Below are 26978 nucleotides of genomic sequence, written 5' to 3'. Positions count from 1 at the left end.
AATGATGATCCTCATACTCCAGGGTAGCTCTCATAGGCCATTTTCCTGGATCCCAAAAAACCTGCCTATCTGACTCAGACAGAGCTTGGCCTCTCTTCACTGTCCAGATACAGAAAATGAAGTCCGGCGCTCAATATCACACCGGGAATAAGGAGTTTAATTAGAGCCAGAGCCCAGATTTTGTGACCTACCTTCCCCTGTCTGTCTCTTCCTATCAGACCCAGCCCCACTTTACCTTCTCACCACCCCTCTGATCTACCCTCCTCACCTCTAGCAGACGGGCCGGTGATCACTCCAGGCAGCAAACATGTCACTCACTTTCATGCAGGTGATCCTTTTGGATCCTTGTAGGTCATAGCCCTCATTGCAGGTAAACTGGATGCTTGAACCTAACCTGAAAGACAGTAAGTTGACATGACATTCGTTCTGCAGGCCAACTATTCTGCTAACTTCCCACTCTCCTAGTCTTCCCTAGCCACTTTCTTTTCCCCCTAAATAAAATTCACAACAAACAACACAAACAACTAAAGACTTTTTCCTCTAGTTTCATTTAGACTTCTATAGACTATTCCTTTATATGGATTTCATGAGAATATTTTGGTTGGGGTTAAGTTAAAAGGAATCTTGGTGAACAAAACAGCAATTGCCAGAAAAATAAGATTAAATATCGATTACTGCTTCTAGTAATGAACAATTCCACCATATGCATTTTAAATGAAGGTTGAGGATTCAAGGAGACTCACTAGAGAGTTGCAAACTTTGCGTGGGGGGGGGGTGAAGAAGAGCAGGCCAGGGTTTTTTTAGACTCGCACTGGCCTGGAGTCCCTTCGTAGGTCTCCAAGCCAAGTACAAACTGCCAAGAAGAACTACCTGAAGCCCACATTTAACATAGTGTTCTACTTTCTTAATATGTTCCATATAGTGAACTGAGAACTGACGAACAGGAGCAAATAGAGTATGAGAGACATCAGTATCTCCCCAAAATGTAAGACCATAAACATTTTGAATACAACAATGTTTTTGCTGCCTAAAGATAGGAAATACTAGCTATTATAAATGACAGGAACACTGAATCCAATACCATAATCATTTCTTGCATCTGCTCTGGCCAGTCCTAACCCCTGGTTTCCCACATTTCCCACACACCCTACATGCAAAAAGAAGGAATCCAAATGTGACTTACCTAAAATCTGAGCCTAGTCTTTTGCCCCTTTCTGGAATACCAGGGTCTGGACACATATTATGTCCTTGGGACACACCAACCTGAGTTACTACAAGGCAAAAAACAGTACATACAGAGATAGAAAATCATAGGCAAACACTAGTCAGGCAATTGTCTCAGTGTGGATAGATGCAGAAACAGAAAGGACCTGCTGCTTTGGAGGCGGAGGCATTGTTAGAGCGTGGGATTGGGGAGCGTAGCACTTGTAGATTTTGTGATGAGGGAGAGATATGAGATTTACCTTGAACAAATAAATCTCTTTTGACTCTAATGAAGTTGAGGCTGAAATGTGGCAATTTCATTAGGATACAGGCAGGTGAAACATACTATAGAACATCTACCCAATTTCCTTATTCCGTGACAGGGATCAGTGATAAAGGGTTCTATCTTACACTAAGGGACAGATGAAAATTATCCCTTACAAAGCCTTTGGGTAGTAGCCTATTCCCAAGTCCTGCCATCCCCAGCTGGAGGGTCTAAGTCTGTATAAGATATGGCCCTCAGCCTCAGCCCCCAAACAGACACATAAATCAAACAAAACAAAGTGTAAATATGCATGATTACAAATAATAAAGAAGGTAAGAGACAGCAGCCTGAGGTCCTAAAGAAGGCTAATTAGTTTGAATATGGAAATTTCCCCTGACAAGTTTCCCATCCCAGATACTGCCCACTGCCATAGCTAACTAAACAATACAAAGTAATCAGCACCTCTCACATCTGTTAAATGGGACAGGTACAAATGTAAACATGGATGGCTCTAACAGGGATGAAGGGAGATTTAACATGATAACTTCCATTTCATATTCCACCAAAATCTCATGCACAGCAATTCTGCTCAAAGTGACAACTTTCCCAAACAGCTACAAAAATGTATTGTGATTCCAGGTTAAGATAAAATGGCTATCTAGGCACAGATGCTAGGGCTGAAGCGAGAAAGGCAGAGGGCAAAAACACACATTTTCAGACACCAGCATGCCCTACCATACTTATTTCATGGCAACAACCATCTCCATTGCACTGATAGATGGATTCTATGGCCTAGCCCTTTTAAAAATATGCATAACCACACATTCTACTATCAAAAGTCTTTTTTGTAAAAGGAGGGACAAGGTATATAGCTAAGCATTTAAAAGAAAAAAGAATAAAGTTTGGGATCCACTGACTTGTAGCACCTGGGTAAGTTACACCAAGCCATTCTGGATAGTAAATTCTTCTGAATTGGATCATTTCTATATATAGGTCAGTTTCATCTCTTGGTAGCCTGTCCTCTTTTCTGTGGTAAACAGAAAGTGAAGAGTCCATATGGATCAGCATTTTTCCCATCTGGTACTACACAAAACAGCACTGACCTAGACTCATGGCAGCTTTTAAAAATGGGGGCAGGGGTAGAGACCACAGTCCATACTCAAAGGGTCTCAGCAAACCCATAGCCCCACTAGGAGATATTTTGCTCAAAGTGTGTAGAGGTCAGAGAAGAAGAGATAGGTATTTAGAGGCAGAACTATACAGACAAGAAATGTGAGTCAGTTCAAAGACCTCCCTCTACTCTCATGGAATTGAGCAGGGTACTTGGGTCTCTATGAATATTTATGGCAGGGGCAGATAGCAAACAGGCCAAGGCCACTCTAGAGCTAACTTTCTAACATGCCATGGGCCATTACTATCTCATGAGGTGTTTGGGGATGGGGGAGGGGGACAGAGAGACAAAAATGCAGGATGATATGGTGTCAACTAGACAGCTGCCCAGATAGGCCCTAAGCATTTAAACAGTTTCCTATGATAAATAATACAAAGACGAACAAGGTGTCTCACTCCCAAGAGATCTATGGAAGAGCTGCTAAAAGGCAAATGCCTCTCTCCTGAAGTACGTGAGTAACATATGAATGGTACTAAATGTCCAAGCCTCATGCAGAGCTAAAGCAGGGTCTTTTTAGCATCATGCCACTATCTCCAAACACAGGCTGGAGAGTAGTGACAGGCAATGCAAAGACAGCCTTTTAGTGCAGTGAAAGGCTGGACAGCTAGCAAAAGCATAATGAGATTGGAGATCAAGGGCAACAATCCTGAGTGCGTTCTTATGTTGGCAAGACTGAAGGGCCAGGGAAGGTGATGTGAAGCTAGAATGCCATATAGGCAATCTGAGGCTATAGCACAAGTGTAGACCACAAGAAGTTAAAGAGCCAGTGCTGAATGCTAATGCATATCATGTAAGGCTAGGGTGCAATTTGAGACAAATTCTAGTTTAAGACTATGTGAGGCTGAAGTACTAGTACAGGCAATAGTTTAATCTCTAGGTAAGATAGGGAAACATGTTAAGAAAGAAAGGATCTGAATGATCAGAAAAACTTAGAAAAGAACGAAATGAATGTTAAGCCCACTAACAAAGGTTATTTTTGGCAACAAGTACATAGAATAACTGGTTGTTACCTAGCACCTTGTCCTGCAGAAAATACAAAAAGCCTATATCTGTTATTCTTTCCATAAATTAAGTCTATTGATCCAAATTGAAAGGCTATGTTTCTGCCTCTCTCCATAGAAAACAAGAGCTTCCCCTCCCCATGACAAGTTGAATGAACCCACCTTTCACAGCAGTCTCCAGATGTTTCATCCCTCTCTCTTTGTAATAGACTACATCAAGTTCTCATCCCCACCCCAATCTCCTACAGTCCCTATAGGCTCAGAAGAAGTAAAGTATTCCAAACATGGGCATTAAGGTTACCGAGTCATTTACAGTCACAGTGGAAGAGAAGAAAAGGGCAAGGAAAAGAGAGAAAATGACCCACTGTAAGAACACTGTGAACCGTAGGCATTTTCCAGTATTAGCTATTTTTACACGTAAATAACTGAATCTACTACACATGAGAGAAATACATACACCTCCTAGTGATGTGCAAAAACTGTTATTTTCCCACTGTATCCTAGAAAAAAAACTTCCCCCTCCCACTCTGCCTCTTTTTTTCTTAGTCCTTCAACTTCCTTTCAATAAGCCAATCTGACACCAATCCATAGAGGAATAGGAGATAAGGAAATTCTGCCTACAATACCATTTTTAAACCTGAGTGCCCTCCATCATAGCTACAAACCTCAATTCTTAATGGGTAAGGCCAAAATAGATTAAATTCTAGAAATATCTGGTTTCAAACTAGCTCCAACAGTACAGCAACTTTTTTTCTGGCTCTCCCTAAGCTCTTCACCAAGACAAGAAAGAAGATAGCTTAGAACAGACCCTTGTCACAGCAGTAGACATGCAAGGATGGAGTAGAGGGGAAAAGGAGAGTGCCATGGTATGGTTTACCCTGAACTATAGCTTTTGATAAATCGGCAGACAGCTGTCTTCTCTTTTAATTACTAAAGCAAAAACACAATTTAGCCACAATGGCCTAGAATCAGAGACCCTTTCTGTGATGCCATATGCTACTGACCAGCTCTTCTCTTACAGAAATATTCAACAAGCTCTTGCATTCCAAAATGAATTCATCCGAGTTATCAGGGGAACCACGAAACTTAAATCTTAATGAACTGTTTACACTCTAAATTACAGATAGAGTTTCCTTTCCGTTTTCTATCAATTGCAGCTTCCCTATACTATTCGGAATCCCCTAATTGTGACTTCATTGTTTGCTTGGTAATTTATTGACTATTGAAAGATGGGAGGAAAAGGCTGAGTTTCGTCCTATCCTCCCCAAAGCAAAAATAAAGGCACTTTACTACAGTTCCCCAGGGGCAAGGCACGAACATTGAGCAGGGTGTTTCATCACTGTTAAAATCTGACTATAAGGAAGTACTCTTCCAAATTAAAACAAAGGAGGAAAATTTGGCTAGCAGAACTCACAGCCTGCCAAGATGAAGGTACCTGAAGTCGAGTTTTCCTCATTATAAGACATGTATGTGCAAACCACAGAATCTGTGAGGCAGATATGCTGCCTAAGGGAGATGAGGAATGATAGGGGACTATCAAAACGGGTCACTCTTCTGAGAAAGTGCTCTGGATGGACCACAAATAAACAACTTGTTTTGCAGTAAAAGGTTTCAAGGGCTAGGGTAGGGGAATGGTCTCTCTAGAACATGAATAAAGAGAAATAATGTGCTGAACAGGAGGCTTATTCATTTCTAGGAATAAAAATCACCCCTCAGATTAGCAGAGGGCTTTTCATTCTTCCAAAGTACTTTATATTAATTATTACATTGAACCAACAGAACCTAACGAGGTACAAAAGGCTAGGGCAATATCTCTATACACATAGAGGAACTAAAGCCTAGAGAGATGAAGATATTTTTTCCAAGGTCAAACAAAATTAAACTAGGCTTCACGAATTCCAACCCACAACCTTTTTCACTTGGCTGCCAACCCCATTGCTTCCAAACTTGGGTCTATGAATTCCTTTATTGGCAAGAATCATATCTCAACTAAATTTTAATTTCTCTCAGAATCTGACAGTGCTCTGAACATAGTAGGTGCTAAATAATTTTTAATTGAATTAAGTGCTGCTACAGAGCATCATTAAAGTCCCTAGGAAAGCATAGATTTCTTTGTTTAACTTTGCTTCAAGCTTGGAACAGCCTGGTTTTAAATGTAGTAAGAAAGGTAATTCTCAAGTCTTAAGGCAGGAAAGGAATGAGCAGATGGATGGATTTCTGGCTCCAGCTTTTGGTCCAATAGCACCTAGTTTTCTGAATACTCAGGCACAAAGATTTTGCTTTGAAGAGTATCAGGTTTTCTCTGTGTTCTCCAACCCCCCATGTGAGTATATGAGAATAAAAGAAAGGGAAAAGTGGGGGAAAGAACTGTTGAGAAAAGAGCAACAGGAAAGGGAAAGGCAGAATTAGGAGAGGAAAAGAGAGATGAAGATATGGAAAGAAAATAGTAGGGGGAAGAAAGAAGGAAAGAGAAGAGCAAGAGGGAAGAGCAGGGAGAGGGAAGAGAGAAAAGGAAGGAAGTAGGTGAGAGACAGAAGAGAGGCAAAGGTAAATAAAGGGTAAAGTGTTAAAGAGGAAAAGTAAAAAAGAGGAAAGTATAAGGAAGAGAACGAAGCAGCCAAGAGAAAGAAAGGAGAAGCTGAAAGGAGGAAATGGATGGAGAAAAGGGGAAAAGAAAAAAATAAAAGGCAGGAGAAGAAAGGAAAGAGAGGCAATCAAGAAGGGAGAGGAGAAGGAAGAATTAGTGAGGGGAAAGAGAAGAGAGCCAGAGAAGAGAGAGACAGGGGGAAAGTGAAGAAGAGAAAAGTAAAGGAGAAGAAAGATAAATTTACTATTGTGTACAGAGAATCAAGAAGTAAATAAGACAAAAGGTCCCAAGCATAATATCAGCTCAGCTTTTCAAAGAAAAGTTGTTGTCTCCTCTGAGCCCTGCAAATCAACATCACAGCCCTTCCCAGAACATAGGCTGAAATGCCTATGTCCAATCATTTCTCTTTGCTCTTCCTCTGAAGAAGCTCATTTGTTCAGATATCCCATTTTGTTTTGTTTTTTGAGATGATTCTCCAGGCCACTCTTCAGTGCTGGGATCCTATTCTTTCTCACCTACGTAAAGCCAGCACTAACCAATGGTGACTCCTAAGTTCTCACACCACATTGAGCACAAAGGACAGAGTCTAACTGAAGCATAAATACAGCATCACCTGAAATCCCTTCCTCCCTCCGAGCTATCCAGATGCACTCTGTCATACCTTGCCCAAACACAAGGGCTGGAGATGAGGAACACAGGGGAAAGCTCAAGAACAAATTCTAAAATCCTCTCCAGACCTCCTCTCTTGACCAAGAATGGGATTGGAAAGTGACACATTGGATACTTGGCACAGAGCCTACACAGAGGCCTCCTCCCCTAGGCAGAGAATGGGCTTCATGGCCCAATATACTAAATGGAAAGTGAAAGGCATGAAGTTTATGGTTCAGATGAGGATACAATGCTGCCCCCTCACAGCCAGTGGGTATTAAATGAGATAAACCAATCATCCCTGTCCTATCCTACTCTGGGGAGCTATGGGATAGATGGAGGTGGTGAAGAAAAGAACTGCCAAGTTTGGGATGGCATAATGTGGGCATGCAGGGGTCACAAAGTTTTGAGGGAACTGTATCTACCATGCTGAGGATTCCAACTGCTATAAAGGATTAGTAGGAGAAGGTGAGAAGGCATCAGGAAAACTTGGTTGATTTTAAAAATATAGTGATAAAAAGTGATTAAAAAATTTAGGAAAGAGGAAAGGAAAAGAAAAAGGAAAGGAAAAAGGAAAAAGGAAAAAGGAAAAAGGAAAAAGGAAAAAGGAAAAAGGAAAAAGGAAAAAGGAAAAGGAAAGGAAAAGGAAAAGGAAAGGAAAGGAAAGGAAAGGAAAGGAAAGGAAAGGAAAGGAAAGGAAAGGAAAGGAAAGGAAAGGAAAGGAAAGGAAGGAAAAGGGGAAAAACAACATTAACAGTTCCCAGTCTGAAACTTAGAATGGACAGAAGTGTAAAGGTAGAGAAAAAGAAGAGGAAAGAGAAAATGTAAACAATAAAGGAAGACAAGAGAGGGAAACCAAGCATAAGGAGGAGAAAGGAAGAAGGGAAAAGTGAGGGGTTAGTCAATGAAAGGGCAAACTATATCAAGATATAAATACCCAGGCCCCTCTTCCCTCACTCCCTCCCTGTGCCATCTCCAAAAGTTAGTATGTTTGTGAATAGAGCACAGAATAAAAGGTGATGCAATAATGCAGAAAAAATTTTAAAAGGGCATTTTAGCATTCCACCAAAAACCAAAAGGGAGCACCATGGCTCCAAAAAGACCAATATCTAGAATCAAAAACACTAGCAGCTCTTAGATTAAGAGCCTAGAGAACTTACAGACAGATGTCTTCTGGTTATTATCTTTGCTGGGCATCAGCTTCACTCCCCGAGATTTCAACTCGATTTGCTTCTTGACTGGAGACAGTAGAAGAAAGAAAGAACAGTTTAGCTTAGTGCCAGCCTACAAGTGGTTGAGAATCTAGAACAGTGCTGAGACACTCAGAGAATTAACTTATAAAACAAGAATTTCATGTTAGCCTCCATATCTGGCTCTGGGCTGTCTTACAATCTCCTCAACTAGCAGTTGAGCAAGGGCAAGGTCTATGAATGAGATTAAGTATTTGGCACAGTGTCCTGGTAAGACTGTTAGACTTGGAGTCAAAACAGACCTGGATCCAAATCTATCTCAACAGTTAGCAGTTGTATGATTACTGGCAAATCACTGAACCTTTCTGAACCTCATTTTCCTCATCTCTAAAATGGGAATAATTGCAATTATGGTACTTTAAGAGCTGGACTGAAGCTCAAATGAGCTAATATATATGATAGGTTTTGCAAATCTTAAAACACTTTATAAATGTCAGCTACTAATATAAATTTTATTTAGCTTGCTATGCACATTGCCCAGGGATAGCTGACTTTAAGCATAGGTGAAGCAGGAAACCATTTAGTGATGACCTGGAGCCAAAGTGAATAATCTACTCTTTCACCTGACAGTCACTGATAATACTCCCCAATTACAAGGTCAAATCTTTGTTTATGACTGTTTCCAGGCTCCTATTTTGAAATACAAATGCCCCTCCCCCTCACACCATCACTCAGAAACTCTGGGTAGCTGTCCTTACTTTCCTTAAAGCAGATCAAAAGAACCTGCGTTAGTGGCCTTCTGTGTACTGGCTGTTGTTGGTTTTACACAGCTGCAGTAGCTGCTACCTGAATTGTTGTTACAATCCTTCAATCTAATCTTTAGGTAAATAGGAGGAAGTTAAGTCAGGTAAACTTTGAAGGACTGGGATGAAATAAAAAATCGGCAAGCTCGGCCTCCTGGCTACTTCAAAGAGAGGAGCTGTGACCATGCAGTGATCTGTTAAAATCACAGAGCATTAAAAAATGGAAGGGAATAGAACAAAAGTATAAGAAATTCTAACACAAGGTAAAGAGCAATCCTAGGGACTCCTGCCTGGCAGGAGACAGCAATTACACATGATAAGAGCTGCTAGAATACAACAACAACAACAAGCATTTATTAAGTACTTACTATGTGCCAGGCACTATGCTAAGCACTAGGGATAAAAAAATCAAATGAAAGGCAAAAGTCAGTCCCTGCTCTAAAGGAGCTTACAATCTAACAGAGAAGATAACATGCAAATAACCACATATAAGCAAGCTATATACAAGACAAACTGGAGGTAATTACAGGAAGAAAGGCACTAGCATTAATGGAAACCAGGAAAGACTAGGTGTAGAAGATGGGAATTTAGTAAGGACTTGAAGGAAGTCAGGTAATCCAGTAGGCTGAGATGGTAAGGAGAGAATTCCAGGCACAAGGAACAGCCAGTGAAAATTCACTAAGTCAGGAAACGGATTGTTCTGTTCAAGGAACAGCAAGGAGGCTAGCCAGTATCACTTGATTACATAGTATGTTGGGAGCTGGAAGAAAGAAAGGTAAGAGAGGGCTAGGTAGTAAAGAACTTTAAAATTCCAGAGGATTTTATATTTGATCATGGAGGTAATAGGGATGATTAGACTTTATTGAATAAAAGCATGATATGGTCAGACCTGAGCTTCAGGAAGATCATTCTGACAGTTAAGTGGAGAATGAACTGGAATAGGGAGAGACTTGAGGCAGAGACCAACCAAAAGGTTTTTGCAGTAAATCTAATCAGGTAATCGGGGCTTGTACGAAGGTGATGGCAGTGTCAGAGGAGGTAAGACGGTACATATAAGAGATGCTGTGAAGGTAGAATTGATATGACTTAGCAAGATATTGGATACGGAAGATGAGAGAAAGTGAAGAGTCAAGGATAACACCTAAGTCATAAGCCTGGATGAATGATAGAATGATGATACCCCCTACTGTAATATGGAAGTTTGGAAGACAGAGGGTTTGAGGGAAAAGATAATGAATTCAGTTTTGGTCACATTGAATTTAAGATGTCTATTCGATGTCCAATTTGAGATGTCCAATAGGCAGTCAGAGATATTAGACAAGAGGTAACGAGATAGGTTAGGATCGGTTAAGCACTTTTTTAGAGTAACTAGCCATACCAAGCATAAATGGAAGCAAGCGTAAGGAATAATCTAAGGTGAAGCTCAGTGGTAGCTGGGAATCCTAAGTCTTAACCCTTGTTTCTGAATTTCTGTTGCTCTCTAGGGGTTCTACCAGCTCAGCTGAAGCATGCCCTTTGTCTGTTTTCCCTTGGCAGAGTGGGTGTGGGTAGTTTAATCACATTTGTCTAGGACTTTTGCAGTGGTGGATTAGGACAGTTTTATCAACACTGACAAAAAAGTGCTGCTACCAGCTAGGCTCAATTGCTTGTCTGTACTAGAAGCACCTACATTTTCCTGCCTTAGGGCAAGCAAGAACCACAACAGAAAAATAGGGCTTTTACCAGGTATGGCTAGACTCATATCTGCTCTACAACTGAAGCAACAATCACAAAAGGAACCTAATAAGATGTCTGTTTGTGGAAAAAAATACAGACTTTCTGAATAATTTTGTTCCTGAATTATGAACCTCCCCATAAGTTTATTTCTGAGCAAGCTCTGTTCATCTTAACTGAATATATGATGAAATCTAGTTATATCCACACACAGCCACTTCTCCTTGATATGCATTCAAATCCCCTTGAAAAATGTGTGTTACTTTCCATGTGTATCCAGCAGTAAAATTGCCAGTGAACACTGAAATAGACACATTATCAAACAGATGGCATTAGTGAAGAACAATTCAAGCAGAGCTGAGCTTCTATGAACAGAAAACATGCTTCCTGACTAAGGATTAAACTTGGGGACAGGTGAAACTCAATGACAGAAAAGTTTTGACAGGGACAACCCAGCCCACAGGGGAGAACTGCAAGGTACCCAAACCCAGGTACACTAACCTTAGCCAAGGATCTACCATAGGCAAGAGAAACTTTTAACATGAAGGCAGAAAAGAAAATCAAATATTAAGATCTTGTCCTGAACAGTGAATCAAAACCGCAATCTTTCCCCAAAATGTACTTTGTTTTTCTAAGGACATGATGTGGAATCATCTGCTCACAGCTACCCAGATGAAAGGGAGGGCACCAAAGTACTCCCAGAAACAGAGAGGTTATGTAATAAATGAAATTGTTTTGTTGCCGAAAACGAAACAGGCAGAGGTGAGGACGGAGGGCATCAAAACACAAGAGACTGCCTAGGTAAAGGCGCAGAGGAGGGAGATGAAATGTTACATATAGAGAATCTCACTTTTCTTATCTATAAAATTGTTTCTGCTCTACCTATGTATGAGGGCAAAATTAGACAAGGCATGTAAAGTACTTTTTAAGCCAAATATTGTTATTATTAAGTGAAGAAAAAGTACAAGAGAACAGGAAGTTTTGTGGAGATATCGAGTTGGTATTCTCCTTCAACATGAACACAGCTAGACAAAAATGAAAATTCAGGTAGGCAGAGAGGTCTGTGTGGGTCCAAATATTAATGGGTTAATTGTCCAAGAATCCCCAGTTTTCCTAGTTTCTCAACACCAGGGACCCCTTGTTTGTCCACATGTTCTCCCAGGGCATGTGTCTAGGTGTCTTCTCAGAGTGTAGGCTCATATTTTTATCTAGGGTCCTGAATTTTTTTATCTGTCCAGAAAGGTGTACATCTGGGCCACAAAACTACACACACTGAGGAAAGGCAGCTTCAAATTTCTACAAGGAACACAGCATAAAAGTATACCATACCTAAAGAAAACTTTATAATTAACTCACATATAAGAGATAAAGATTTCCAGCAACCAGCTCTATTCCTTTTACAATGGCCCTCTCTAAGCCTGGGCCCATGTCCCCCTGGATTCTATACATAATTACAGAAGAAAGTATCACAGACTTTTGATGGGATGTTTGAATAATATTATTATTTTCCAATTACATGTTTTTAACATTCATTTTTAAAAATTTTGAGTTCCAACTTCTCTCCCTCTTTCCCTTCCCTCCTTCCTCCCTGACACAGCAAGTAACTTGATATAGGAAAGGGGATGTTTGGTACCAACTGTTCTTACTATAACATCTTGGAAAAATACCCCTTTCTAAAAATCAAATTAAGTTTGGCTGACAAACTGGTATGAACTGATAATCGCTTGAGGGAAAACATACTACGGGGCTCACTGGGATCAGTTCTGAGCACCATAGTTTAAGAAGAGCATTGATGAGCTGGAAAGTATCAAGAGGAGTACTGATCAAGATGATAAAGAGACGAGCCTGTATTACATGAAAATCAGTTGAAGGAACTGATTTAGCAAGAGAAGACTTACACAGAATGAGGGGCATGATGGTTGTGATAAAGCATTTGAAACACTGTTTTCCGGAAGAGGGATTACAATTGTTTGTTCTGTATGACCTCAGGATAGGACCAGGAACAACTGATGGAAGTTACAGAAGCAAATTTATTCTTGATGTTAAAAAAACAACAAATCGGTCGCGGGCTGCCACGGACTCGGGTTCTGGTTCCCCTGCCGAGTTCGAGGGAGACTCGGGAGCCGGGAGCTGGGAGCCGGCTGGGGGGTGGGGGGTGGGGGACCCTGTAGCCAGCGCCGGTGCCAGCCCGCAGCCCGGGGCGGGGGGTAGGGAGGGACCCGGCCCGAGCCAGCGCCGCGGAGATGGGGAACGCGACCAACTCCATGAAGGGCAGCGAATCGGAGAGCGTGAAAGAGTTTCTAGCCAAAGCCAAGCAAGAATTCCTCGAGAAATGGGAAAATCCACCTCAGCAAAGTACAGTCCAGCTGGATCAGTTTGACATCATCAAGACTCTAGGCACTGGCTCCTTCGGGCGAGTGATACTTGTGAAGCACAAGGAATCTGAGAACTACTTTGCCATGAAAGTCCTTGATAAACAGAGGGTGGTGAAGCTGAAACAGATCGAGCACACCATGAATGAGAAGCGCATCCTGCAGGCCGTTGACTTCCCATTCCTCGTCCGACTACAATACTGCTTCAAGGACAACACAAACCTGTACCTGGTGATGGAGTATGTCCCGGGTGGGGAAATGTTCTCCCACTTACGGCGGCTCAGAAGGTTCACCGAGCCCCATGCTCGCTTTTACGCAGCTCAGATTGTCCTGACCTTTGAATACCTTCACTCACTGCACCTGATCCACCGAGACCTGAAGCCTGAGAACCTTCTCATTGACCAACATGGCTATATTCGAGTGACAGATTTTGGTTTTGCCAAGCGTGTAAAAGGCCGAACCTGGACCTTATGTGGGACTCCAGAGTACCTGGCTCCTGAGATCATCCTGAGCAGGGGCTATAACAAGGCTGTGGACTGGTGGGCCCTAGGTGTCCTGATCTATGAGATGGCAGCAGGCTACCCCCCCTTCTTTGCTGACCAGCCCATCCAGACATATGAAAAGATTGTCTCTGGGAGGGTTCGATTCCCTTCTCACTTCAGCACTGACTTGAAGGGCCTGGTTCGGAATCTGCTCCAAGTGGACCTCACTAAGCGCTATGGGAACCTCAAGAATGGTGTCGATGACATCAAGAACCACAAATGGTTCGCCACCATCGACTGGATCACCATCTACCAGAGGAAGGTGGGGTTCCTCAGCTGGGCCTGGAAGGAGGCTGAGGGGTGGGGGGAAAGGGTGAGGAGGGGTCCAGTATTTGACAGTTTTTCAGCTTCAGGCTCTGTCACTCATCTCTGGAGCCACTATTCTGTCCCTCTTTCCCTCTCCGTAAAATGAGTTTGGGCTAGACTATGTCTTCATTTCCTCCTCTCCTTGGCCCTCCAAGCTCTGCCCTGGGAGACCTGGGAAGATTTTGGCATCTTGCTGTGCCTTCAGGGTCTCTTTAGGCCACTAGGAAGGAGAGCAGGTACCAAACCTGTTCCTTTGCCCGTGATGCCCTTTCCCTTATCCTAGAGGCATGGTGTGGTGCTGGAAAGAGAAGCCACCAACCTAGAGATATACTTCTTGAGCAGGCTCTGTTACTGATGCTCTAATCAGGACTAGGGAACCTGGGGCCTTGAGGCCACATGTGGCCCTCTAACCCCTCAAGTTCGGTCCTTTGACTGAATCCAAACTTCACAGAATAAATCCCCTAAATAAAAGGATTTGTTCTGTAATACTTGGACTAGTCAAGGGGCCACACCCAAGGACCGAGAGGGCCACATGTGGCCTCAAGGCTACAGGATCCCCACCGCTAGATCTAGATCATTGATCAAGTCACTTCCTTCCTAGGGTTTTAGTTTCTTCATGTTGAAATGGGAGTAGAGGGTGGGCTGGGGGCCCTTTGCCTCTAAGATTCTCTCACTCCTCAACAGGTGGAAGCTCCCTTTATACCAAAGTACAAAGGCCCAGGTGACACAAGTAATTTTGATGATTATGAGGAGGAGGAGCTCCGGATCTCCATCAGTGACAAGTGTGCCAAGGAGTTTGTTAAGTTCTAATGGTGTCCCTGGGTCCTGATGGTTTTCTTTTGGGGGTGGGGGAAGGGGTGGATTGAACAACCTGATGGCCCCAGAGTTCCTTGCATATTAATTTTTCTGTAGGAAGATCAGAAAGCAGAGATATTTGCAGGGTGGGGACAGGGAGATTCAAATATCAGATGCCCCGCCCTCCCATCCCTAACCCCCACTGGCTTTTTCCTCACTGTCTCACTCCAGATGGTAGACCCCATGGCTGGGTTCTTTCTGCTCTTTGTCTAACTCCATGCAAGTTTTATATCAGTTTTCCAGCCCAAACATACCTGAACCTTCTTCTCTACCACCACCAGAGATTCACTTTCTTTCCACCCCAGCCCCCCACCCAGAGTGGGATAATAGTACCTAGAGCCAGGTCCTTGTTTCTGTAGCTCCTTATTGATCCCCCTGGTGCTGGGAAGTTGGGGCACGGGAGCCAGGGGATTCCAAGTTGGAAAAGCTCCAATTCCCAAGACAACCACAGTTGCCCATTATTTGTCCTTTTCCTGGCCTCTTCCTGGAACTTCAGAATCTTATCTGGGTAAAAGGCCAGACAAAACAGTTCCCCACAAGGAGAGATCCTGCCTGGGAAGATGTTTTAGTAAAATTTTTGTGGCTCCTTTAGATTTAAAACAATTTTAAATATTATTTAAGTTATATTTGCCTTCTGTCCTAACTCCTTCCCACCTTCCCTAGCTGTCTGGATGTGTCTGGATCTGCCTAGGTCAAAGGCTATGGAGCTTTTAACCTCTGGGATCTTAGCTGATGGTTTTGAACTGGATCTGTGACTTGGGGATGGGGATTTTTTGCTGCTGATTTCAAACAGGGAGTGGTGGGAACAATCGTGAGATCCCCTTGAGGGGTATCCTGCCAACTTTGAAAGAGCCTTGGCCTCTTTCAGCACACACCCCCACTCCCAGTGGTCTCCCTTCCTCATGATCAGGTCTCTTAACGCCCACATCTTCCCTGTTCCCCAGTTTTTGCTCACTTTGGGTATTAGGGCACCAGAAAAAAAAAAAAAACATTTCCCAACCCACCCAGGCAGCCTGGCTTGTGATCCCTGCCAGAGAGGCCTCCCAGATATCCCTTCATTTTAGCCATTCTTATCTATAGGTTTTTAATGAATAGCCACGAACTTCCTTTCTGTCTGGGAGTGTCACTCCCTAAAAGCTAATTGAAGGATGTAGCCCACTCTGGGAAGGGAAAAGGGGAGGACTGGGAGAAAGGAAGCAGGAAGTGCCACAGCTTCAAGGTAGAGAGCTAACTTTTGCCATGGAAATGACAATTTTTATTCACCTGATAGCCTCACCACCATTCCCTGTCCCTAGAAGCACCCTCCATCTGGCTTGATCACTCCTCCCGCTGACCCCTTGTGAGGCATCTGAATTATCATAATTCCCCCCCCTTCTCTCTAGGAAGTAGCTGGGGGTAGAGTAGCCCACTTCTCTCCACCCCCTTTCTCTTTTTTTGTCTCTCAATTCTTCCCCCATCCCTGAAGGAGTTCATAGGCCTGGGGTGGAGGGAGGTACCTGGGAGTTTAAACCTGTGTGATTCGAAGAAATTGTTTCACGGAAATGACTCCTCTTTAACGGTGTGCTTTGTTGTAAACATATTTGAAAACTATTACCAATAAAGTTTTGTTTAAAAAAAAACAAATCAGAGCTCTCCAAAATGCATTCAGTCCATTAGTCAACGAACATTTATTAAGCACCTACTATGTACTAGGCACTGTGCTAAGCACTGGGGAATATGAAGAGAGGCAAAAACAGTTCCTGCCCTGTGAATTCCTGCTCACTTTGGTGCTCATAAGGAGGAGAGACAGTGTACAAACAATACATATATGTGTGTGTGTGTGTGGATATGTATACACACTATATATGTGCATGTGCATATATACATACATACATACATACACACACACACACACACACAGAGTAGATTGGAAATAATCTCACAAGAAAGGCATAGCATTAAAATGGACTGTGATAGGTTTCTAGCACAAGGTAAGATTTTAACTGAGACGTGGAGGAAACCAGGGAGTTAGAAGGCACAGATGAGGAAGAAGAACATTCCAGGCATGGAAGATAGCCAGGTACAATGCACAAAGTAAGGAATGAAGGAGCTTATTTGAGGAATAGCTAGGAGGTCAGTATCACTAGGTCACAGACTACATAGGGGAGAGTAACCTTTAAGCAGCTAGGTGTGGCAGTGGATAGAGCACTGGGCTTGGAAATCAAGAAGACTCATCTCCCTGAGTTCAAATTTTGCCTCGGACACTAACTAGCTGTGTGACCCTGGGCAAGCCACTTAACCCTGTTTGCCTCAGTTTCTCATCTGTAAAATGAGACAGAAGGAAATGACAAACCATTCCATTAATTTTACCAAGAAAACCCCCAAAATGGGGTCATGGAGAGTCAAACATGACTGAAATGACTGAACAACAACAAAAAACTTTAAGAAGACTGGAAAGGTGAGAACGGGCCAGGATATGAAGAACTTTAAAAGCCAAACAAAGAATTTTATATTTGATCCTAAAGGTAATAGGGAGCCACTGGAGTTTATTGAATGTGGAGGGCAGAGGGAGTGGGGGTGACATGATCAGAACTGTGCCTTAGGAATATCATTTTGGTAGCTGAGTGGAGAATGGACTAGAGTGGGGAGATCTGAGACAGTTACCAACCAAAAGGGTATCGGAGAAGTCCAAGTGTCAGGTGATAAGGGCCCGAACCAGAATGGAGGCAATTTCAGAGTTAAGAAGGGATGTATATGAAGGATGTTATGAGAGCAGAGTCAGCAGGACTTGGCAACAGATTGGACACTGGGGGTGAGAGAAAATGAGAAGTCAATTGAAGACACCTAGGCTTTAAGGAACTAAGGAAAATGGTGGTGTCCTCTAGAATAATAGAGAAGTTTAGAAGACAGGCAAGTTTGAGGGAAAAGATAATGAATTCAGAGTTGCTCATATTGAGTTTAAGATGCTTACTGGATATCCAGCTAGAAATGTCCAATAACTTGCTAGAGATGTTAAACTGGACATGAGGAGGAAGGTCAGAGCTGGTTATAAAAATCCAAGAATCACCTACAGAGAGATAACTGAATTCATGAGGGCTGATGAAATCATACCAGAAGGTTATGGTCAGACAATTCTGGCAGAAACATCATCCAGGAGTACAGAAATGAAATTTGACCTTATCATAAGCCACTGATCCAGAAACTAAGGCTTGAGATATGAGGGGAAAAAATATGCCAAATACAGTGCCAAAATACACCGGACTGAGAAAGCTAAGAAATAAACCCAGAATGAGAATAAATGAGATAATATTAATGAAGTGCTTTAGCACAGTACCTGGCACACTGTAGGCACTTAAGAAATATGTGTTCCCTTCTTTTCCTACATAAATCCACAATGAATTCAAGTATAATCTCAGAAAAAATAATGAACCAGCCAAAAGATATATAGGAGTATTGGGGCGGGGGGTAGTGGGAAGGAGAGGAAAGCGAATAGAACTAGAGATGAGAAACAGAATCAGTAGGGAAGAAAAAATGGCAAACAATTACTACCTTAGAATAAATGGTGATATATCCTACCTAAGAATTAACCACCCTGAAAGTTAGAATGTGCCAAACAAAAAATAATGACCATAAAACAATAGGAAATATTAAAAAATCAAAAGATTAAAAAAATAGAAAATGTAAAGTATATAGTATTTTTACAAAGAGTTGGAAAACAGATCAAGAAGACATAATCTTTTTTAAATATATTTTTATTTCTTTTAAATATTTCCCAATTACATTTTTAATTTTTTTGGTTATTTTTTATTAATGTTATTTTTTTTTACATTTTAAATTCCAAACTGTCTCTCTACCCACTAGAGGACACCCTCCCCACGCTAAAGGACACCATTTAACACATATAGATATAGATGTACATGTACATGTAGATATAGATATTATGCATACTTCTATTTATCGGTTCTTTCTCTGGAGATGGATTGCATCTTTATATGTCCTTTGTAATTGAATTAAGTATTTCTAATATTCAAAATAATTCAGTCATTCAGAGTTATTCTTCAAACAATATCATTATTACTGTATACAATATTCTCTTGGTTCTGCTCATTTCACACTTCATTATTTCATACAAGTCTTCCCATGTTTTTCTAAAATCAACCTGCTCATCATTTCTAACAACACAGTAGTATTCCATTACAATCATATACCACAACTTGTTTAGCCATCGCCCAATCGATTTGCATCCCCTCAATTTCCAGTTCTTTGCCACCATAAAGAGAGCTGCTATAAATATTTTAGAACATATAAGTTCTTTTCCTTTTTCTCTGATCATCTTAAGAAACAGACCTAATAGTGGTATTGCTAGGTCACAGGGCATACACAATTTTATGACTCTTTGGGTATAATTGCAGATTGCTCTCCAAAATGGTTAGGTCAGTTCACAGTTCTACCAGCAGTGTATTAGTGTCCCAATTTTTCCTCATTCCCTCCGACATTTGTCATTTTCCCCTTCTATCATTTTAGCCAATCTGATAGGTGTGAGATTATACCTCAAAGTTGTTTCAAATTGCATTTTTCCACTCAATAATGATAGAGAATTTTTTCATATATATAGCTTTGATTTCTTCATCCAAAAACACCCTGTTCATATCCTTTGACCATTTATCAATTGGAAAATGACTCATATTCTTATAAATTTGACAATGTTCTCTATGTATTTGAGATATGAGACCTTTATCCAAGACTCTGTCTATAATTTTTTTCCTCAATTTTCTGCTTTCCTTCTAATCTTGGACACATTAGTTGTATTGGTACAAAATCTTTTTAATTTAATGTTCCATTAATGTTCCAAAATTATCCATTTTACATTTCACAATGCTCTCTACCTCTTGTTTATTTACAAATTCTTCTCCTATCCATAATTCTGATAGGTTAACGTTCATCTTTTTAAATTTTGAGTTCCAAATTCTCTCCCTCCCTTCTACCTCAAGGAGAGATCATCTAAAACTCATTGTACTACCTGAAAATCATTATAAAACAATAAAACTTGGCTATCACATTTCAAGAAATAATAAATGAAAACTACTCAGATCTCTTCGAATCTGGGAGCAAGGTGAAAATAAAAAAAATCCTCCTGAAAGAAAGCTCAAAACAAAAACTTAAGAATGTCACAATCAAAATCCAAGGTTTCCAGGGTAAAAGAAAAAATACTGCAAACATCCAGAAATAGTATAGAAAAGTGAAAGTCAAGGTCACACGAGACTTCACAGCTGCCACAATAAAAGAGGAGAACTTAAAATATATTCCAAAAGGCAGAAGGTAAGGATTTAGAATCAAGAATAACATATCCAGCAAAACCTAGTACAATTCTACAAAGGGAAAAACAGATTCTTAATGACACAGAGGATTTCCCAGCATTCCTGACAAAAAGATGAGAACTGAGTAAGGATTCTGGAATGAAAATTCAGGAGATAAGAGAAATATATGAAGGTAAACAATTTGATCAACCGGAAGGGTCTAGGTGAGAATGCCCAGAAGTCAACAGAGAGAAGTAACGAGTGTCCTCTGAGAAGCCTAAGGTCTTCCAAGGTCATAGAGAAAGTGAAACGAGACAGGAAGAGGAATGGAAGAGGAGGAAGCAAAAGGAGAAGAAAGGAAGAGAAAGGAAAAGGAACTCATTTTTCACCCAATAGGGGTCCATGAGATGAAGAGCATAAAAGGCTGGGGTGAGGAGGCACCCCATGAACCTCACTTTCATCAGAATCAGACAAAATTACACCAAACAAACACAGATACACACACACACTGTAGAAATATACTAAGAGAAATAGAAGGGGCCAGGGAGATGAGGAGATTTTAAGACAAAAGCGGGTCATGGAAAGAATTAATCATAAGCAGTACAAACTCCAACAATGGGGGGTAGGAAGTGTGAAGAAAAGTCAAGAAGAAAGATTAAAAACTTGTGGTCAGAGTAGGACCAAAAGAACAGAAATGGATCTCATCTTTCATCAACTAAAAATATTAAATAAATAATGATTTAAAAAAATTTAAAAAAAGAAATCTATATTGGCCTACAAGAAAGTAAGGGAAAACGGATGGGGGGAGGGAGTGGGGTGACAGAAGAGAGGGCAGACTGGGGAAAGGAGTAATCAGAATATATGCCATCTTGGAGTGGGGGGAGGGTAGAAATTGGGGAGAAATTTGTAACTCCAAATCTTGTGGAAATCAATGTTGAAAACTAAAAATATTAAATAATAAAAACATGAAAAAAGAAAAAGTCAAGGTAAGTATCAAAGTGGCAAAAATGACAAAAAAGGAAAATGACAATTGTTAGAGGGACTATGGGAAAAACAGCACTTTGGGGAAGAAGCTGTGATTTGGTCCAGCTATTCTGGAAATCAGTTTGGAACTGTAACCCAAAAATCACTAACCTGTACCCCTTTGGCCCAGTGATACTATTAGGCCTACACCCCAAAGAGATAACAAAAAAGGAAAAGGATCTAAATGTACAAAAATGTTTATAGTAACTTCTTTTATAGTAGCAAACAACCAAAAACTTAGGGGGATCCTCATCTATTGGGAACTGGCTTAACAATTTATACCATATGCCATAAGAAAGGAAAAAATTGAACCACTTCAGAGAAACCTGGGAATAACTGAATGAACAGATGAAGAGGGATCTGAGCAGAATCAGGAGACTGACAGATAGATAGACAGACAGACAGAGGGACAGATGACAGATAAAGACAGATACATGCATATATACGTATATATAATACATAAAATAAAAACATTACTAAGAAAGAAATTCTGAAAACTTTGAAAACTCTGAAAATAGATTGGTACTATATTATAGGCAGAGAAAAGTGTAAAATTTCCCAATGCCTTTTCACCTGAAAAAAAACTTCGAAAATTTTTTCTGGCAAAGAAAAGTAGTATTAAATAGAGTATTAGTCTATATAACAAATGATCAATTAATTACCTTGGTATTGGGCACTGAATCCCTTCAGCCTGTGGTTGCCATCAGATGTGAAGTGAAGGCGGAGCCAGTTCTTACTGCTGATAACTGGGGGAGGAAGGCTGGTTCCAGTGAACCTAATGAGATATAAGATGCAAATGATGACTGAAAGTGCACATACATAGTATACTCTTACTCACGATGCTAGCCAAGACAAGGAAGCCTTACTCTCATTGAGGCAGAAGGTCTGTCCCCAAGTATAGCAGGGGGAAGAGACTTGGCAACTACCTCTTTGATCCTTCCCTAAGTTTTTAATTCAGTATTTATTTAAGGGCCTTAGGTACAAGGGTTAAGTGATGGCTACACAATAAAAAAAAACCAGCAATAAAGAGTTCCTGACCTTCAGAAGCTTATATTCTAAATTATAATTTATCCTCCATACTGACAGCTGGCTAACATGCTAAGAGCACAGCTCTGATCTTATAATTTTCCTGACTTTGTGAGAGCCTCATTATTAGTCTGTCGTGGCTGTTTCCATCAAACTTGAACTCTTCAGCCTGGTTTTTGAGAGCCTTCCTACTTGAAGCCCTACCCGAACTAATCAATAATCAATCCTTCTTTTCTTGGAAACCAACTCTTTCAGTTGTAGTAAGCTGGCCTCTCCAATTTCCCCTACATATGCCATGTTTTCTCCCTCTACAACCATGCTTCTTTTATTCTACCCTCTCTGGTATTCCATTCCCATCAGTTCTCTTGATATGTATATCAAAATATTTCAAAATGATTCTCTTCTCTGTGTTACTACAATACTTAAGGGTCTACTTCACTTAATTTACCATTCATTTCATGGGCATAATACATCCAGCCTCCTCCAAGTACAATCTGTCTTATTCTTATAAATTCTCCCTTCCCCTCCCCTACTCCCAGTTTCTAACTCAAATCTGAGTTAACAAGCACGTGTTATATACATTTATTGACTGACTTTCTTTAAGATAGCATTGTACACAATACATACTATCACTAATTAGATAAAATAAAAATTTGATAGATAGAAAAGGAGAAATAATCTAGTAGGAAAAAAATTCTAATGAAGTAGAAGGGAAGACACAAAGGAGAAAGAGAAGAAGCACACATTCTGCACACTTGCAACTATACAAGACATACAAATCTGGACATAAAAGGTGAATATGAAACTTCTGATGACTAAAAAAAAACTATACTCAATAAGCACTAAGGAGGATTCACAGGTGCCAACATGTGGGAGAAACCATGCTACTGGACTGCAAAAACAATGCAGTAATAAGGATGTGACATATACAGCATGTAGATCTGACCTAGCTAGTTAGGAACATGTACTATCTTTCTAGTATTATATGTCCAAATGTGATAGACTTATCAAACTCCCCAATCATGACATACTTTTGCTGATTCACATGAGAATGAAAAAATATATTTAGGGGCAGAAAAGTCTTGCAACTCTGAAATTCTGCTAAGAAAATTACAGACCTGAGTGTACAAGTGCTATTTTCATTGAACAACTGGTCACTTAAATGCTTTTGAAGACCAGGATCTGCTTTTCTATACAATAGCTTACAACAACATAACAATGGGTACCTCACAAGCAAGGGAGTACATCTGATAAAAATCAAAATAAATGACTTTCACAAGAGATTTGCTGTATTGCCTTTAAGTGAAGATTTGAGAGGAACTGCCCAAAAGGACAGCTTCTATGGAGGACAAGAAGTTTGAAAGGGAAACGCATTGGAAGAGGTATGTGCTAATTCACAGGAAAGTTTATATAGGAAGAGGATACTTATGCATGAAGAATAGTATTAATGGCCTAAGATGTATAGTAAACCAATGCATATAATACGGGTAATAAGCAAAGTGAACTCGAAATGTTGACTCAAAAGGATAACCACCACACAGGTATTACATTATGGAATGGGACTCAAGACTAAATACAACAATGGAAGTATATATATATATACACACATACATATATATACATATGTGTGTGTGTGTATACACACACACACACACACACACATATATATATACACTACTTACTTTTGTGTAAAAGTTTTTAAAAGTATATACCTTTTTAAAAAAAATCTGATAGAAAAGGGAAGGAGTAGTATTGCATGTTAATTAAACATACAATGAAGTGAAGCAAGTAAGCACATGAATGGGAATAAAAAGTATAAGCAAGCTAATAAAATGTTACACTATATTGCAAAACACCAGCCAGACAGAGCATAAAAATAACATTTTGCAAATACATTTACAGATGAGGAACCCACAAAATCTAAATGACTTGCCCAAAGTCACATAAGCCGTAGCATCAGAGGCAGAATTTGAATCGACACTCTCGCTCCAGAACAGTGCTCTTTCCATCTTAAGTGGTAGGTTCTTTCTCAATGGATATCATCTAGCAAAGACCATATGGCCACTTATCAGATATGATAGAGTGGAATTCCTTTTAGATATGGTTTGACACCAAAGTCCTTTCCAACTCTTAAATTCTGTGATTCTGTTATTTCACCAACTGGGAAAATAGCAGGCATTCTTTCTGGCATATTTCCTGCATACAGCTAGTAATAATTAACTTATGAACTTTCTCAAGTTCTCTTTAGTAAGATTATTCCTTCACAACAGTCTGATTCATGTCCACGACTGAATGAGGCAAAGGTAAATTTAATATCGATAAAAGGACAAATTTCCTAGCAATCAGAGCTATCCAGAAGTGGAGGTGTTGGACTAGATGACCTCTTTAGAGCCATCATCTTATGATCACGGCAGCCTTGATTCCCTTTTGGCAGCCTATTCCACTTTTGTAGTGCTTTTCCTAATTTTTAGTAACTTCCTCCCCCTTCCACTAATCAAATCTAAATTTTTGCTATTTACAACTTCCACTCATTGCAGGTGGTTCTGACCCCTAAGGCCAGATAAAACAGTCCTAATCTGTCTTCCACATAACAGTCCTTCAAATATTTGAACGCAATTGTCTTATCCCTCATAAGTCTTCTCTTTCTCCTGGGTAAATATTCCTTCAACATGTGGCATGAATTCAAATGATATTTATTTCTATTGAATTTCATCTTATTACATTCAGTCTAATACTCTTGCCTGTCAAGATCTAATGTAGTGCCTGGAACATAGTAAATGATTAAAAAATGTTTACTGATTGACTTATGGTCAGATAATGAACTGAAGAGGAGAAAAAGTAGGAGACTTTCAACGTCAAGAGTTATTGAGGGCATGAAATAGGGCAGTAGCTACCAAATGCCCACCAATTGCCAACTATAGGACAAGCAAGTCAGTCTTGGTGAAGCAGCAAGGGACCCTGAGGTGCAAAGAGGGTACATGTTCCAGGACAACTGGCCACTGCCATTACCTTGACCACCACCTCCTCTCAGATCCAGATGAATAAATGCTAGGCCACTGAACTCAAGAGCACTGGAATAGCAGTGCCCTCTATACCACCAACCCTGCTTCAATCTCTGCCTGCACAACCACCATCCAGGAAAGCAACTCCTGTGGAGACGCAACGTGGCAACTACTTCTACAAATACTTGCATCCTGAGCAGCCACATCTACTGGAGCCTCAGAAAAGGAGATTCTTATCACCAAAGTCCTTGGCACTGTCAAATAGTTCAATAGCAGAAACAGAGTTTTTCCCACATTAAATGACATTAAAGATGCATTATCATTTGCTTTGCTGCTATATGCTAAGGAGCATTGGTCCCATTTATCTGAATTCCTTCTAAAATCTCCTAAATGTACTGTCTCCCCTATTAGAATGTAAGCTCCTGGAGAGGAGGAATTGTTTCCACTTTTCCATTTGTATCCCCAGTACATGGCACTTTGCATGTAAAAGGAACTTAATAAATTCTTCATTCATTCATGTGAATAGCAAAAGGAGAAAGGGGCTTGAGAAGGAATGGATGCAAGGCATGTTGTAAAGGAAGAACCTTCAAGATCTGACAAAAGATCAAACATTAGGAAAGCGGGGTATAATGGCAAAGGAAAAATCAAAGACAATTCTCTGGCTGTGGAAACTAGGGTTACATGAAGAAATGTGGTACCCTTAACAGAAGTAAAAAAATTTGGAAGACAGATAGTTTTAGGGGGAGAAACATCAGTAGCATTTTGTATATATTTTTATTTCAGATGGTTATGAGACATCCAGGTGTAGATGCCCAGCAAACAGGTGGCGATGGACAAGAACACAGGAAAAAAATAAGGGGATATCCAGATATGAAAGAATCTATATAAAGATAATAATTGAACCCATAAGAACTGATGAGATTGTGAAGAAAGAAAAATCTCCACTACATCACCATGCCTCAGTTGCCTCCTCACTCTGCTCCTGTAGGCCCTTTCTCCCACTGGTGAGTTCTTCCTGGAACCTCTATTTTGGGGAAAGGCCAAGGGCAGCCATTACTCATTCTCTTGACTTTGCCATGATACTTCCATGCAGATGCCTCCATCCCTTCCTCCCCAAACCCACTCCTGCTTTTCAATTCCATTTTGTGTTCTATCTTCCCCCATTAGAGTATAAGCTCATTATATCCAAAGGGCTAAAAAATTGTGCATACCCCTTGACTTAGCAATACCACTACCATGTTTTTTTCCAAAGAGATAAAAGAAAAGGAGAAAGGACCTATCTGTACAAAAATATTTATAACACCTCTTTTTGTAGTGAAAAAAAATTGGAAACAACCTGGAAAAACCTACACGACATAACGCTGAGTGAGCGGAGCAGAGCCAGGAGAACATTATACACAACCACAGATATATGGATTCTATGAGGACCAACCCTGACAGACTTCGCTCTTCTCAGCAACACAAGGTACAAAGACAACTCCAAAGAACTCACGATGGAGAATGCTGTCTACATCCAGAGAAAGAACTATGAAGTATGAATGAAGATTGAGGCACACTTCATGCTAGCCTTTCCCCCCCCTTTTTTTCTTTTTTTCTCTCTTTTGTTTTTGTTTTTGGGTTGGTTTTTTTTTGGTCCTGTTTCTTCTTTCACATGATTCATTTCATTGATCACAGTTCTTCTCCATAACTTGACTAGTATGTAAATTAATTCAATGCAAAGTTATATGTGGAAGCTATATGGGATTCCATGCCACTGTGGGGAGGGAGGGGGGGAGGGAGGGAAGAAAATCTGGAACTCAAAATTATGTAGAATCGAGTGTTGTAAACTAAAAAGAAAAAAAAAGAAATGACTTTTGGACTTATGAATTAGTCATCTATGTCTTAGTTATTAGACCATTATCAGAGATATTTGATACAAGGTTCCCCCAGTCAATCAATTCCCTTCTCATTACAGGTTTTTAATTTTTTCTTTTAGAAATTATTTATTTATTTAAT

The 26978-nt window shown here is 40.4% G+C and overlaps 2 protein-coding genes across 2 annotated transcripts in view; one reads left to right on the top strand and one right to left on the bottom strand.

Annotated features, from left to right (window-relative positions):
- The window catches only part of CSMD2 (CUB and Sushi multiple domains 2), an 842922-nt gene that overhangs the window by 435169 nt on the left and 380775 nt on the right, over nucleotides 1-26978 (bottom strand). Inside the window, exons 5-8 of the mRNA XM_036743760.1 lie at nucleotides 21618-21730; nucleotides 8036-8113; nucleotides 1184-1271; nucleotides 280-394 (exon numbers count right to left, since the gene is read on the bottom strand). Of these exons, the coding sequence (XP_036599655.1) occupies nucleotides 280-394; nucleotides 1184-1271; nucleotides 8036-8113; nucleotides 21618-21730 (394 nt within the window). The remainder of the gene's footprint in view (nucleotides 1-279; nucleotides 395-1183; nucleotides 1272-8035; nucleotides 8114-21617; nucleotides 21731-26978) is intronic.
- Nucleotides 12825-14611, top strand: LOC118838058 (cAMP-dependent protein kinase catalytic subunit alpha-like). The gene is made up of 2 exons (XM_036745265.1): nucleotides 12825-13757; nucleotides 14486-14611. The coding sequence occupies exons 1-2, from the start codon at nucleotides 12825-12827 to the stop codon at nucleotides 14609-14611; spliced, it is 1059 nt and encodes a 352-aa protein (XP_036601160.1).

The sequence above is a fragment of the Trichosurus vulpecula genome, chromosome 2, assembly GCF_011100635.1.
Source record: "Trichosurus vulpecula isolate mTriVul1 chromosome 2, mTriVul1.pri, whole genome shotgun sequence".
NCBI classification, from domain to species: Eukaryota; Metazoa; Chordata; class Mammalia; order Diprotodontia; family Phalangeridae; genus Trichosurus; species Trichosurus vulpecula.
The sequence above is the reverse complement of the archived record's forward strand: the minus strand, read 5'-3'. Positions and strand labels throughout refer to the sequence as shown.